Below are 13,889 nucleotides of genomic sequence, written 5' to 3'. Positions count from 1 at the left end.
ACATACATATATACATATACATACATATATACATATACATACATATACATACATATATACATATACATACATATATACATATACATACATATATACATATACATACATATATACATATACATACATATACATACATATATACATATACATACATATATACATATACATACATATATACATATACATACATATACATACATATATACATATACATACATATATACATACATATATACATACATATATACATATATATATATACATATATATATATATATACATACATATATACATACATATATACATATATAATAGTGAGCGAGGGAGATGGGAGTAGAGTGAGTGAGAGAAATAAAATGAAATGGATACAGGTCAGAGACTGAAGAGAGAAGACAGGTATCGACAGAAATTTATAAGTAAATCTTCGATACATAACAATAATTAAAACATATTTTTAATCGTCCTCGGGAAAATTGCAACATCAATTCGATCCCATGGTGAGAAGATAAGTTAGCAAGCAAGACTAAAGGGAGGGTGCCAAAAAGTAAACTGAAGCTGCTAGCGTCGATTGTCTATCGATCCGTTTTACGGCAACAACCAAACAGCATTTGAAATTTTGAACAGAAAGCTCTCACATATATTAAGATGAGCTAGGAAATGCAAGATTGTGTGATGTTCATGCATTTCTCAGGGATGTCTTTACTAACGACGAAGTCTAGTGTTGCGAAGTAGGAATTGAAAATCTGGACCCAAAAACGTAGCGTAATCTACCCCCTCTACATCCACGAGTAAGACAAGACGGTACCCTGCTACTGTCCAACGTAGTCTCTCTGCTAGAAATAGCAGTCAAATCTCACAAATTTAATTTAAACATGTTAATGTATTCGATAAAAACTACTCATTAGGTAATGTAGTCCGGAATATTTTCTGGAGAAACGAAGATGGAATGGTAAGAGTGGCAGTCATGTCTTTATGTGGGAGTTTTCTTGATTTGACCCCTGCAACACCATTCTAACGACACTATATCTGCCACACAATGCAGACTTTAGAATACCCAACACTCTTAAAACAGCTCGACTTCCTAAAAACAAAACCAGGCCTGGCTGTGTGGAAAGACGCTTGCTTCTAAACCACATGGTTCCAGGTTCAGTCCCACTGAGTAGCACATTGGGCAAGTGTCTTCTATAGCCTCGGGCAGACCAAAGCCTCATGAATGGATTTACCAGACGAAAACTGAAAGAAGCCTGTCGTAAAATGTATGTTATGTTATGTGTGTGTGTGTGTGTGTGTGTGTGTGTCCCACCACTTGATAACCGGTGTTCGTGTTTACGTCCCCTTAACTCATCGGTTTGGCAAAGGGATCGCTAGAACAAGTACCAGGCTTAATATACAAATACCGGGGACGATTTACGCGACTACAATTCTTCAAGGCGGTGCCCCAGCATGGCAGCTGTCTACATTTGAACAACCTTTTTATAGAATGGTGCTCCAGCATGGCCACAACGTTAGAGCTGAGACGTATAAAAGAATATTAATCATTAAAATATAATTCTTTAAACATCGAATTGCTATGAGGGTCTCCCGTCCCCGACGTAAAATGGGAACCAAAGGAGCCCAGAGGTTAAAAAAAAAATTGATTGAGAAATACCGTTCTAAAATCAAATAAAAATACTTGAAATATGTATATTTAATGGAAGTGGGGTTCAGTACACTAGCGACACTTTTAAAGGGGCACCAATTTTGGGTTTGCTGCAGTAAATGTGCTTTTTATGGGGTCCGGGCGGCACACACTTTAGCTACGCTAGTGGTTAAGTATAAATATATCGTCTTGATTCTTTAATCCTTTGCCTGTTCAAAAGCATTTTCATTGGTTTGTTCAAAACATCCATGCTTGTTTTCAGTTAGCCCTCGTTTCATACGCTCTGAGTAATATAAAGCTTTCCTTTTGTAAGTTACTCTGGTGTTTGAAAAAGATTGAGAATGCGCGTCTTGTATGACGCATGGTGAAACAGGGAGTGACGCATGGTGGTATCATATATGACACATTGATACATAGGTCAGAGAAAAGATAAACCTGTCGTCTGGTGCGCAGCAAGCATATCGGTCCGTCGATATCTACCATATCTAGTTTCCTCTGGCGGTTATTGTAGTATACTAGAGGTTAGGTGACAGCTAATCCTTGCTTGACACCCACTCCAGTTCTTTATCGGTAACGGAATATTGATGGTACTCAATGACCCTTTCACAATGCACTGAGAGATTTGGCGGATATTTTATTCATCGACCCCCGTAAAGATAAAAGACAAGGTTGACCTCGGCGAGATTTGAACACAGAACGCAAAGAGCCACGATATCACTGAAAGAATAATTATAATTGTATATAAAATATAGGCGCAGGCATGGCTGGGTGGTAAAAAGTTTGCTTTCCAACTACAGGGTTCTGAGTTCCGTCCCAGTGTGTGGTTCTTTGAGCGAGCGTCTTCTACTACAGCCTTGGGCTGACCAAGGCCTCGTGAGTGGATTTGGTAGAAGCTCCCTCTTCTCCGCCAAATGCTTGACAATCAGTGTTGGTTAATGCACCTGTATCCTAGGGTTTCAGCAAAAGAGACTGATAGAATAAATACCAGGCTTTAAAAAATAAGTACTGGGGTCGATTCGTTCGACTAAAATTCTTGAAGGCTCGCCGCCTTAAAGAAAGATGATATAGGTAGAGGTTGCATTGTTTTTCCTTGACAAAGGAATATGGGTGAAACTTAACGAAATGGTGTTGCAAGACAGCTTCTTCAAGCCGAGCCAACCGGCAGAAGACGTCAGGATAGACCACGAGCGACGTGGTTGGATAATATCCACAGTCTCAACTGGTCAGTCTTGGGAATCCAGCGGGAAAGTGTAACGACGGTTGCTTCTGATAGGACAGCGTGGAGGAGATGTTTGAGGATTCTATTCCTACGACTCTCTCAGGAAGAGTGCCAAAAATGGATGGATCGATGAAATCGGTCCCAGAATATTACTAACACCCCTCTTAGCAACACACAAGGAAAATGAACTATATTGGATGGTCTCCCACGACATCTCATAGTGTTGTGCAACCGACTGAGAAAGAATTTAACTGGTACTTTTATTCACCGGTAGAATAAAAGGTTAAACAAACCAATCGTCATCCTTATAAAATATGTAACCGTTTAAATATACGACAAGGATAATTTTGCTTGACGCAATATAAATAGGGAGATATTCTGCCGAGGTCGACTTCGCTTTTCATCCATTCGAACAGGATAAAGTAAGTACCAGTTGAGCAATGGTGTCGATGTAATCTACTTAGTCTTTCCAAGAAATTACTGGCTTTGTGCCAAAAATTTGAAACCAATATGAGATCAACAGTGAGATCAACTTCGTCTTTCTTTCTCTTTTGACGTCTATAGTCGATAGAACAACTACCAGTCAAGTATCGCAGTCACTTGATATGCCTAAATGCATATTAGTTATAAATCACCAGATTGGTCGTGTGTAAGGCGACCCAAATATGAAATCCTACACGAAACTATAACAATCTGGCTGAGCCACTAATAATATTGGATCAAACAATACTACCCTTCCTTATATATATATATATATATATATATATGTGTGTATATATATATATATATATATATATATATATATATATATATATATATGAGAGGGACAAACAGACAGATAAGATGTATGATATATAATAGTATAATATATACATTATACAATTACGTATTTAATACACAGGAAACACATAATTATGCATATTCAAAGTATTGTTGGGTTCTTCAGAAAATATAATGACATTCGTGTTTTAGCTGAATAGTGGTGGTAACTGGGGTTCGCCATTATTATACACAGATTTAGAAATGGTCGATGGATTGACAGAATCGTTACTGCACCGGACAAAATGCCCGCAGCCGAGGCTAGTTTTACCTTTCATCCCTTCGGGGTCGATAAAATTATGTACCAGTCAAGTAATAAGAGTTGATGATGTCTGCTAAACCCTACCCCTCGACATTGCTGGCCTTGTATCTAAACCATTGTTATACACCGCCATATTCAGTTTGGTGCCCGTATCTTTAAGCGTTTACGTTATTTGCTAATGTTCTCGAAATTTCGAATAGGACCCTTAACTAAACCCGCGGGTGTTGGGTAGGCTGTTCTCGTACTTTTATATCCATACAAGGGGTATCCTCCTTATTAGGTACTCCACTACTTGCGATGCCGATAATTCGTTACACATCAACCAATGGTGTTTACGTAGAATACTCGCCTACAGGAACAGGATCACAGACCCTGAACGCCTGAGATGATCCAATCTGCGCAGCGTGCAGAAGGTCGTGGCGGGAAGAAGAGCGAAACTTGCAGGTCATGTTTTCCAGCTGCCAGAAGAACGAATATCCAAGACAGATGTAAAATAGATACCACGAGTATCGAAGGGAGAGAGAGAGAGACTCAAAGCGACAGACTGCGCCTTCTTCAAAGATCTTTAAGTAATTTGGCATCACCTGGGAAGATGTAGCAAAGCTCAAACTGATTATGCTCAAAACTGGGATTATTGGAGACATCTAAACTGTACAGGAAGGACTAAAATACAAGCGCGCGCCCATGCACACACACACGTTGATTGATGCAAGGATTGAACTCAGCCCACTAGTAAGGCTACAAAACCATATTATTTCCCCCCGTGGGACAAAACAAAAAGTGGAAATTAAGAGTTTTAAACGTGAAGGAAGCCGGAAGGTACAGCAGCCGAAATGTTACGACGATAACAACTTCCGAAAGACACAAGTTCGAATATATCAACGTATTCAGAATAACGTTCGTGTTTGCATTGTATTCTGGTTTCTGTTCGTATTTTGTATTCTCATTTTGAGTTTACCGCCTTAATACACTAATACAAAGAACCGCAACACCTGACCGGCACTTTAAATGAACGGTCCCGGAAGGTTGAAAAATAACATTCGATTTCATCGAGATTCGAATACAAGAACATAAGAAAAGACACAACTGAAGTGCTGTAAAGCATTTCGTCCCGGTGCTCTACAAAAAATAACAATGAGGGTTTTATTTTGATCAAGATAACACCACGGCTGACTGTTACAGATATTCGGGTGGAATGCTGAAAGTCTCTTCATGAAACAGTCTCAGTTACGAATTTAGAAACCAGAAGTAGGTAGGGAGTTGCGTGGTCAAACGATCTGCCAGAAACAACAGCCAAAAACTTCCACACTATTCCTATATATATTTCAGTTGAAACTCCCTACTTTTGTTCCAATTTTTAAAAATTACTGGAGTATATACTAGAATAATTTTGCCATTAGTAAGCTGATGTTTGAAACGTAAATGAACAAGGAATTTTGACAGAGGGTGTTCTAATTTAGATCCCGTTAAAACAGGAAGTTTTCTTTTTCTACAACTAGGGTGGTGTTCGGCAGGTTGGTGTCACAAGTGTTAAACCATACTCTTGTTGACTTGATGGAGATGAATGGTCATGGCTCTCGTTCCATCAGTGTTGACAGAGTTGAAAAAAAAATGATATTCAATGGACATTGAAAATTATTTATCTTGACACAAGACGGAAGTTGCACCGTTTTTCTTTGGCAACGGAATGAGGGGATACGGGTCGGTTTTAATCCCATATTATTACTGCTTCTCTCTGCATCGGTCCACCAAAGGAATTTTAAATAATTTTCGGTCAGCAATCTCGCAATACCGCAAATTGTATTGGCGGGTCGCTTTATATATATATATATATATATATATATATATTTGTCATGGACCGTTTAGCTTAATGATAGACCACACAGCCAGTATCTGATGGACACTGGGTTCAATTCCCATAGCTTCCTGTTGTGTGGTAAGAAGCATGCTTCCCAGCTACATGGTTCCGGGCTCACTCCCACTGCGTGGCACCTTGGACAAGTGTCTTCTACTATAGCCTCGGGCCAAACAAAGCCTTGTGAATGGATTTGATAGACGGAAACTGAAAGAAGCCCGTTGTATGTGTGTGTATATATGTGTCCACCATCGCCTGACAACTGATGTTGGTGTGTTTACGTCCCCGTAACTTAGCGGTTCGGCAAAAGATGCCGATCGAATAAGTACTAAGCTTACAAAGAATAAGTCCTGGGGGTCGATTTGTTCGACGAAAGGCGGTGCTCCAGCACTGCCGCAGTCAAATGACTAAAGCAAGAATATATATAAAACCTGTCGGGTTAGGCTTTTTACAAGCCTTAGAAACTTAAATTGCAGGGACCAAATCAAAGCGTTTTAGATAATATATATTTAACTTCGTTTTTTGCATTAAGGCACTATGACTCCCCGGACACAATATATATATATATTATAAAGGTGGTGCTCCAGCATGGCCGCAGTCAAATGACTGAAACAAGTAAAAGAGTATATAGAATGCAGAAGGGCTGGCACGGGACCGCCAGCAATGGCGAGCACTGGTGGACCTGGTCGGCTCTACGCATGATGACGCCTCTGGGATCACTAACTTCGGAGGATTCCAGCCTCATGAAGCAAACATAGGACGCTCAGGATGAAGTGTATATATATATATATATATATATATATATATATACATACATATATATACATACATACATACACACACACTGGAACGAAGCCTTTTCGATGACAAAAACCGGCTGAGAGCATTATGCAGAGAATATAACAACATTCTGAGAGTCCTTGGGACCCATTCATTTCGATAACAATAACCGTTTGCAAACGTTATTTGTAATTATAATAAACAGCTTCAGCTTGAATTATGCACATATATGTTTGTATACACATACACAATACGAAGGTAACTTATGCAGCCGCTCAGCATGCTAGAAATAGCAGTCATAGCTTCCCCAAACTACTTGCTACTGCCGTCTGAAAAAGAGGCAGGAGGTCTGGCATACCTGAAATATCAAAAGAAAAAAGAAAACGTAACGAAATTATGGTGACTGGATGTCTTTCATGATAGATTTACTAGATCAGGCTAGACTGAAGGCTGAACATACATACATTCTAAGAGACCCAATTAAAAACCAGTCGAAAGTTGCCTCCGGGTGGGTCAACCATTTGTTGTTCTGGTGATCGCGTTTATTTTTTATGATACATTAAAGATGGGGAATTTTAAAATAAACAACCAAGATAACAATAATTTCTAAGATTGGTTTCCACAAGGCTTACAGTGTTTGGTATAAGAGAAACAGAGAGAGAGAGAAAGAGACAGTTAGAGGAGTATGGCGGGGTAGATGCTGTGAAGTAATTTACTGGAACTTTATGTTTACCATTCCCTAATGAATGAAAGGCAAAGTACAATTCGGTGGGATGTGAAAACAGAATATTTCTATGCTGGCGACGATCATAAAAGATGTAACAATATATAGTAGGCATTTTTGGTCTACCGACGCTCTACTGATCCTGTCAATGCACACGAAAATAATTTCAACAGTTGCCCAGGTTACAAGAATAGAACATTAGAAATAAAGTGGAAATCGTTCTGGGACATACATAGAGATGCATAATATATATACACACACACATTTGGTCGCATAGTCATGCATAAACGAATACCATTCATAGTACGTGCATATATCATACATACATACACACACATACATACATATGTATGCATGCGTATATTGGTAGTGTACATCAATCGTACACACACACATAAATATGGGTGTGAGGACATATTTCTATTTACACATCCCTCCCTTTCTCTCAGAGATATAAATAAAACTACCCGCGTATACATACGTACAGGCGCTCAAATATTACACATCCATTTACAAGTCGTGCATATATATACACTTTATATGTACACATTAAATATGTATATCAATGCATTATCATATACATTCATATACAACCCATGCTCTATTTATATATACACTAAATATAACACATACATCCATCATACAAATACATAATGCAACCAATTATCCGTATACTCATGCATAAACACAAACATTCAGATATTGTATCACGGGTGCGTGTGTGTATATATGTATATAAATATTATATAATACGTACGTGCTTGTGTATATTTGTGATTGTGTGGTGTGTACATAACATTACTCTTTCATCATTGATGCCACAGGAGTAGAAACGAATGAGAGATTATAATACTAAGACCAAACAAGAAAAATAAAAGAAAGAAAGACAGTCGTGGGTAAATTCAGGGTGGAATTTCCACCAATAATAATAATAATAAGCATTTCTGTTCTCCAATTGTTTGATAACAGGAACAGACACTAAACTGTATTCTGAAAACAACACCAACAATAAACAAGAATAAAACACGAGGAAGAATTAATTCAAAGATAGAAATTAACTCACCTGTTTCGTTTGCAGAGTAATTCTTAAACTCATTATTGCTGCTATCCATTTTTTGTTGGTGTTGTTGTTGTTATTGGTGGTGGTGGTGGTGCTGGTATTTGTTATTGTCAGCTCTCCTTGTTGTTAATGTTGTTGTTGTTCTCCTTCTTCTACTACAAACAGCTCAAAAAATATATATAACCGGAGCTACTGTAGTTAATGGGTTTTGTAGTGTAACTGTGGTATCGGTGTTAGTGTAAACGTGGTGAGCTACTACTGAATATAAGCGACTGTTGTATATCTAAGTAGTATACGAGATACCAGCGCTGATATTACTGTAGTGTAAAACGTTTCACTACGAGAGACTGGAGTGAAGCGGGGGACGGGGTTTGTAGTATAGACGTGTGTGTTGGGGGTAATAGTGTTGTTGTAGTCTGTATATAGTTGGTAGTAGTCGTGGCGCTGGTGGTAGTGGTGGTGGTGGTAGTAGTAGTAGTAGTAATAGTAGCAATTCTATCCCACCGTATTTAAAATGGATAGGTGTATGTATGAATGTTATTCACACGCTTCTCCCTGTTGTTGTTAATGCTGCTGCTGCTGATGCTTTCGCTGGTGATAGTGAAACTCCTACTATTACTGCTGCTCCTCCCCCTCCTCTTCTTCCTCCTACTATTGCTAATGCCGGTGGTGGTGGTGGTGGTGGTGGTGACGGTGACTTTTTCTTCTGATGCTGTTGCTGCTGCTGCTGGTAGTGGTGGTAGTGGCGGTGACGTTTCTGCTGCTGCTGCTGCCGCTGTTATTCTTTTCGCCTTCTTACTATTATCGAAAACGACGTCGCTGTCGTTCTTAAAGATGGCAGCAGCTGCAGCAGTAACAGCGATGATGGCGGTGGTGGTGGTGGTGGTGGTGGTAACGGTTTTTTTTTTCTTTTTTTTTTTCTATTGCTGCTGCCGTTGCCGTTGCTAGTAGTAGTAGTAGTAGTAGCAACCGTATCAGTAATGGTGGTGGTGGTGATAGAAACGTTGACAGCGTTGCGGCTTATGTTGTTACTTGTAGTAGTAGTAGTAGTAGTAGCAGCAAATAGTGGTTGTGTTTCTGGTGCTGTTGCTGCTGTTGTTGGTGTTGGTGCTGATGAAAGAAAGAGGGATTCAGTAGTAGTAGTAGTAGTAGTAGTAGTAGTGATGGTGGTGGTGGTGGTAATTGAGGAATTTCTATTTTTAATTATTCATTTACATATCAATTAATCGTTTGCAGCAAAGGGGGGGGGGTAGGATTAAAGGATAAGGGTTAAGTAAAGGAGATAAAGGATAAAGAAGCCAGCCGATTCACCACCACTACAACAGCAACAACAACAAACACCTTCTCCCTCCTACCACAACCATTGATTCCCCACTCCCCCTCTCCCTTCCTTGCTAATGTACTTCTTTCGATATCTCTTACCTGGATATGTAAATAACACACCCCTCACACTACCACTCTTACGCTCTCAGGCGCTTCCTCCCCTTCCTCCTTTCTCGCTCTCTCTCTTTCCCTGCTTCTTTGAAGCCATCCTTTCCCACTCATCTCACCTTCTTTCCTCTTTTATTCTTTTACTTGTTTCAGTCATTTGACTACGGCCATGCTGGAGCACCGCCTTGAAGGGGTTTTAGTCGAACAAATCGACCCTCCAGCACTTGCTTTTTTCTTTTTTAAGCTTACTACTTTACTCCATCGGGCACTTTTGCCGGACTGCTAAAATGCGAGAAGGTAAACACACCAACACCGGTTGTCAAGCGATGATGGAGGAGATGCAAACAGACACAAAGACACAAACACATAGATATATGCATATATGTATATATATATATATATATATATATATCGATTACATCAACCCCAGTACTTGACTGCTATTTATTTTATCGACCCCAAAAGGATGAAAGGCAAATTCGACCCTGGCGGAATTTGAACTCAGAACGTAAAGACAAACGAAATACCGCTGAACATTTCGCCCGGCGTGCTAACGATTTTGCCAGCTCGTTGCCAACAGAAACAATCTTACATTAATCTGATGGGTTACTTTATATTCTTTTTTTTTAGTTCAAATTTATTATTCTTAAACAAGAATGTTGTTGACAGTGCCTCCAGTGTTTCGGCCTGCTGAGCCATCGTCGTACAATCCGAAATAGAAACACGTGTCGGGTTGGAATTTACTGCAATAAATAAATTTTGAACATGTATAATTCTCCATTCCTCTTTGTGATGTCTTGATTATATGATGTACATATCACCACCCCCACACACACACCTATATGTATGTGTGCATGCATATATGTATGCATGTATTTATGAATGTATGTATGTTTGTTGATGGCACTCCGTCGCTTATGACGTTGAGGGTTCGAGTTGATCCGATCAACGGAACGGCCTGCTCGTGAAATTAATGTGCAAGTGGCTGAGCACTCCACAGACAACGTAGTTCTCGGGGATATTCAGCGTGGCACAGTGTGACGAGGCTGGCCCCTTTGAAATACAGGTACCACAGAAACAGGAAGTAAGAGTGAGAGAAAGTTGTGGTAAAAGAGTACAGTAGGGTTCGCCATCATCCCCTGCCGGAGCCTCGTGGAGATTTAGGTGTTTTCGCTCAATAAACACTCACAGCGCCCCGGTCTGGGAATCTAAACCGCGATTCTATGACCGCGAGTCCACTGCCCTAACCACTGGGCCATTGCGCCTCCACGAATGTATGTATGTATGAATGGATGGATGGATGGATGGATGGATGGATGTGTATGTATGTATGTATGTAAAATGACGAACACGCACACACAGCTGTTTGCAAACAGCAATTGGCAACCAACATACCAGCCAGCCAGCCAGCGACTAACAGATGGCTTTTTGCTTCATTTTGGGTTCATAACTCAAATCTAGATACAAATTTCTCTTTCTTATTTATTTTAACTTTTTCTGTTTTTTTGTTCTTTTTGTTATAATTTTTACGTTGCGTTTTATATATATGCTGTGTGTGTTTTATTTTTGGGGAGTTAATTTCTTGGCTATTTAATGTTTATATTTGGTGGGTATGTTGCATTATTAAATGTTATTTATTGTAATTTAATTCAGATGTTCAGTCTATTTATTTATGCTAAAGATGAAAGTTTTATGCAGAAATATACACTCGCACATGCCAACTCATACATACATACATACATACATACATACATAACTCAACTCCGTCGATCACTAATGACCATGGATGCACCTTCGAAGTTCCCTAAGAGGTTCAAATTCCGCCAGGGTCGACTTAAACTTTCGACCTTTTTGAGGTCGATAAAATAAGCACCAGTTAACTACTGGATTGATGTAATCGACTTACCACTACCGTAAAATTGCTAGCCTTCCCAATCTCCTACTATAGCCGCAACAGACAAATGCCTTGTTTAAAAAAAATTCCATAGATGGAAACTATGAAGAAGCCAGTCATATATGTGTGCGTACGTGTGTGTGTGCGCACGTTCGTATAGGTGTGTGTGACTGATCCGCTGTTTGACAACCGGTTTTCGTTTGTAATATAGGGGTTCGACAAATAATCCGATAGAACAAGTACTGAACTTAAAAAGTAAGTACTGCAGTCGATTTGTTCGATGAACCCGTCAAGGCGGTGCCCCAGCATGACTGCAGTCCAATGAATGAAACAAGCAAAGAATAAAATATATACACCCACACACACATATATAGATATAATTATCATATTTATACACTACACACACACAAACATAATTATCATAATTGTTCACCCTACACACGCACTCACACACACAAACACACTCTCTCTCTCACACACACACAAACATAAATTTTCGCATTGGTGCATACTTGCATAAACTATATAAGCATTCGCCAGAGATGGCTGCTAACTAGTTAATAATAAGTTAATAACAATACATACATACATATATGTATATATATATATATATATATATATATATATATATATATATATGTGTATATATAAACACGTGCTTGTATGTCTATAGTGTATAGAGACTAAAGTATATGTACCCACATACATACATACATGTATACATACACACATGCATACAGACGCACATATGTTACATTACATGCGAACACACGCCCACACTCATGCACTTAGGTCTGTAGTTGAAGATAATACATCTAAATGTGATCTATGAGCCACGTGGCTGTCATTTCTGAAGCAAAGGAGGTGGGGGAAGGACAGCTAGTTTTACTGTAAGTGCTCAATTATAATTAAAAATTAATTAGACTAAGATAGCACTCGCAGTGAGCAGAAGAAAGCAAAACGGCATAGAGGAAGCTAAAAGATATATACACACACATATATATATGTATGTATGTATATTTACATGCATATGCATTGAAAACTGAGTAGAAGCCCGATAAAGAATAAATTCACACACAAGACATGGACGTGCTCTTTCCTCGTCAGTTATTTTCCAAAATTCACCACAGTTTCGCGCCTTTAACAATAACAGTTTTCATTTTTGGTGGCGTCAGCAGCAAAAAGCTGCTGGGAATAATGAGCGAACGTGGAGGACAGTGACAAAAACAAGCATGAGACAGGTAGTGGGTACTAATCCAAATATAATCATGCAAAAAATATGAAGGCCGTACGGCTCTAATATAATAATATGAATTGTATGTGAAAGTATCTTTCTTCTAGAAGAGTTGGCTTTCCAACGGCTTTGTCAAAGCGATCGGAAACCTCGTCTACCCTGGAAAATCTATTTAACCCATAGACGGGACCCTGACAGGTATTATTCTTCTGGATCAGAACGGACCTGAAACTAATGGTAATGAAAGGGTCACTCCACTCTCCTCACAACTCCAGAATACTCCAACTGGAGCCTCATCCCCAAAAGCAGTTTAATGGCATACTCAGGACATACAACCTCCACTCCATCCATTGAAACTTCGAAGTAAACTATCTTTCTTGATATTAAATACACACAGACACACACACACACATAATAAATGAAAAATGCATTAAATACTACAAAACGTACACGTAGGACAGACACAGAGGGCCCTAGGCCGTTTCCTTCAATGATCTTATATGTTCCTACCTGCCTACCAACCTTTCTACCTACCTATTCACCCACCCAGTTACTTAAATACGGACACAGCTACCTACCAACCTATCTCAACGTGTACAGAGGTACCCACCTACCTGCCTACCTACCTGCCTGCCTGCCTGCCTACCTTCCTACCAATAAGCCTATGGGAAAAGGTATGACGCGGTAAAATAGACAGATTAATATCCCTAGGGTGTCAAAAGGAAAGAGACAAATGGTGTGGGAGAAAGAAAATTCAGAATGAAAGGAAAAATATGCGTCCTCCCATCCCTGTTGACCTACCTAGTTCCCTCCCCCTACCTTCCGACCTAGAAATATACGCACGTATCTAAACTTTTTTTTTTTTACCTTGTAGATCAACCTACATACAATTCAATCGAAACTAACGAACTATTCAGTCTCTAGAATATGAAAGCATGTGAATGTTTGTGTATGACTTATATGTGTATATAT

The 13,889-nt window shown here is 39.2% G+C and overlaps 1 protein-coding gene across 1 annotated transcript in view; it reads right to left on the bottom strand.

Annotated features, from left to right (window-relative positions):
• Window positions 1–8,948, bottom strand: part of LOC106879216 (band 7 protein AGAP004871) — a 61,539-nt gene extending 52,591 nt beyond the window's left edge. Inside the window, exon 1 of the mRNA XM_014928691.2 lies at window positions 8,362–8,948. Within this exon, the coding sequence (XP_014784177.1) occupies window positions 8,362–8,410 (49 nt within the window). The 5' untranslated portion in view covers window positions 8,411–8,948. The remainder of the gene's footprint in view (window positions 1–8,361) is intronic.
• Between the last annotated feature and the right edge of the window lie 4,941 nt (window positions 8,949–13,889).

Source organism: Octopus bimaculoides, chromosome 22 (assembly GCF_001194135.2).
Source record: "Octopus bimaculoides isolate UCB-OBI-ISO-001 chromosome 22, ASM119413v2, whole genome shotgun sequence".
NCBI classification, from domain to species: Eukaryota; Metazoa; Mollusca; class Cephalopoda; order Octopoda; family Octopodidae; genus Octopus; species Octopus bimaculoides.
The sequence above is the reverse complement of the archived record's forward strand: the minus strand, read 5'-3'. Positions and strand labels throughout refer to the sequence as shown.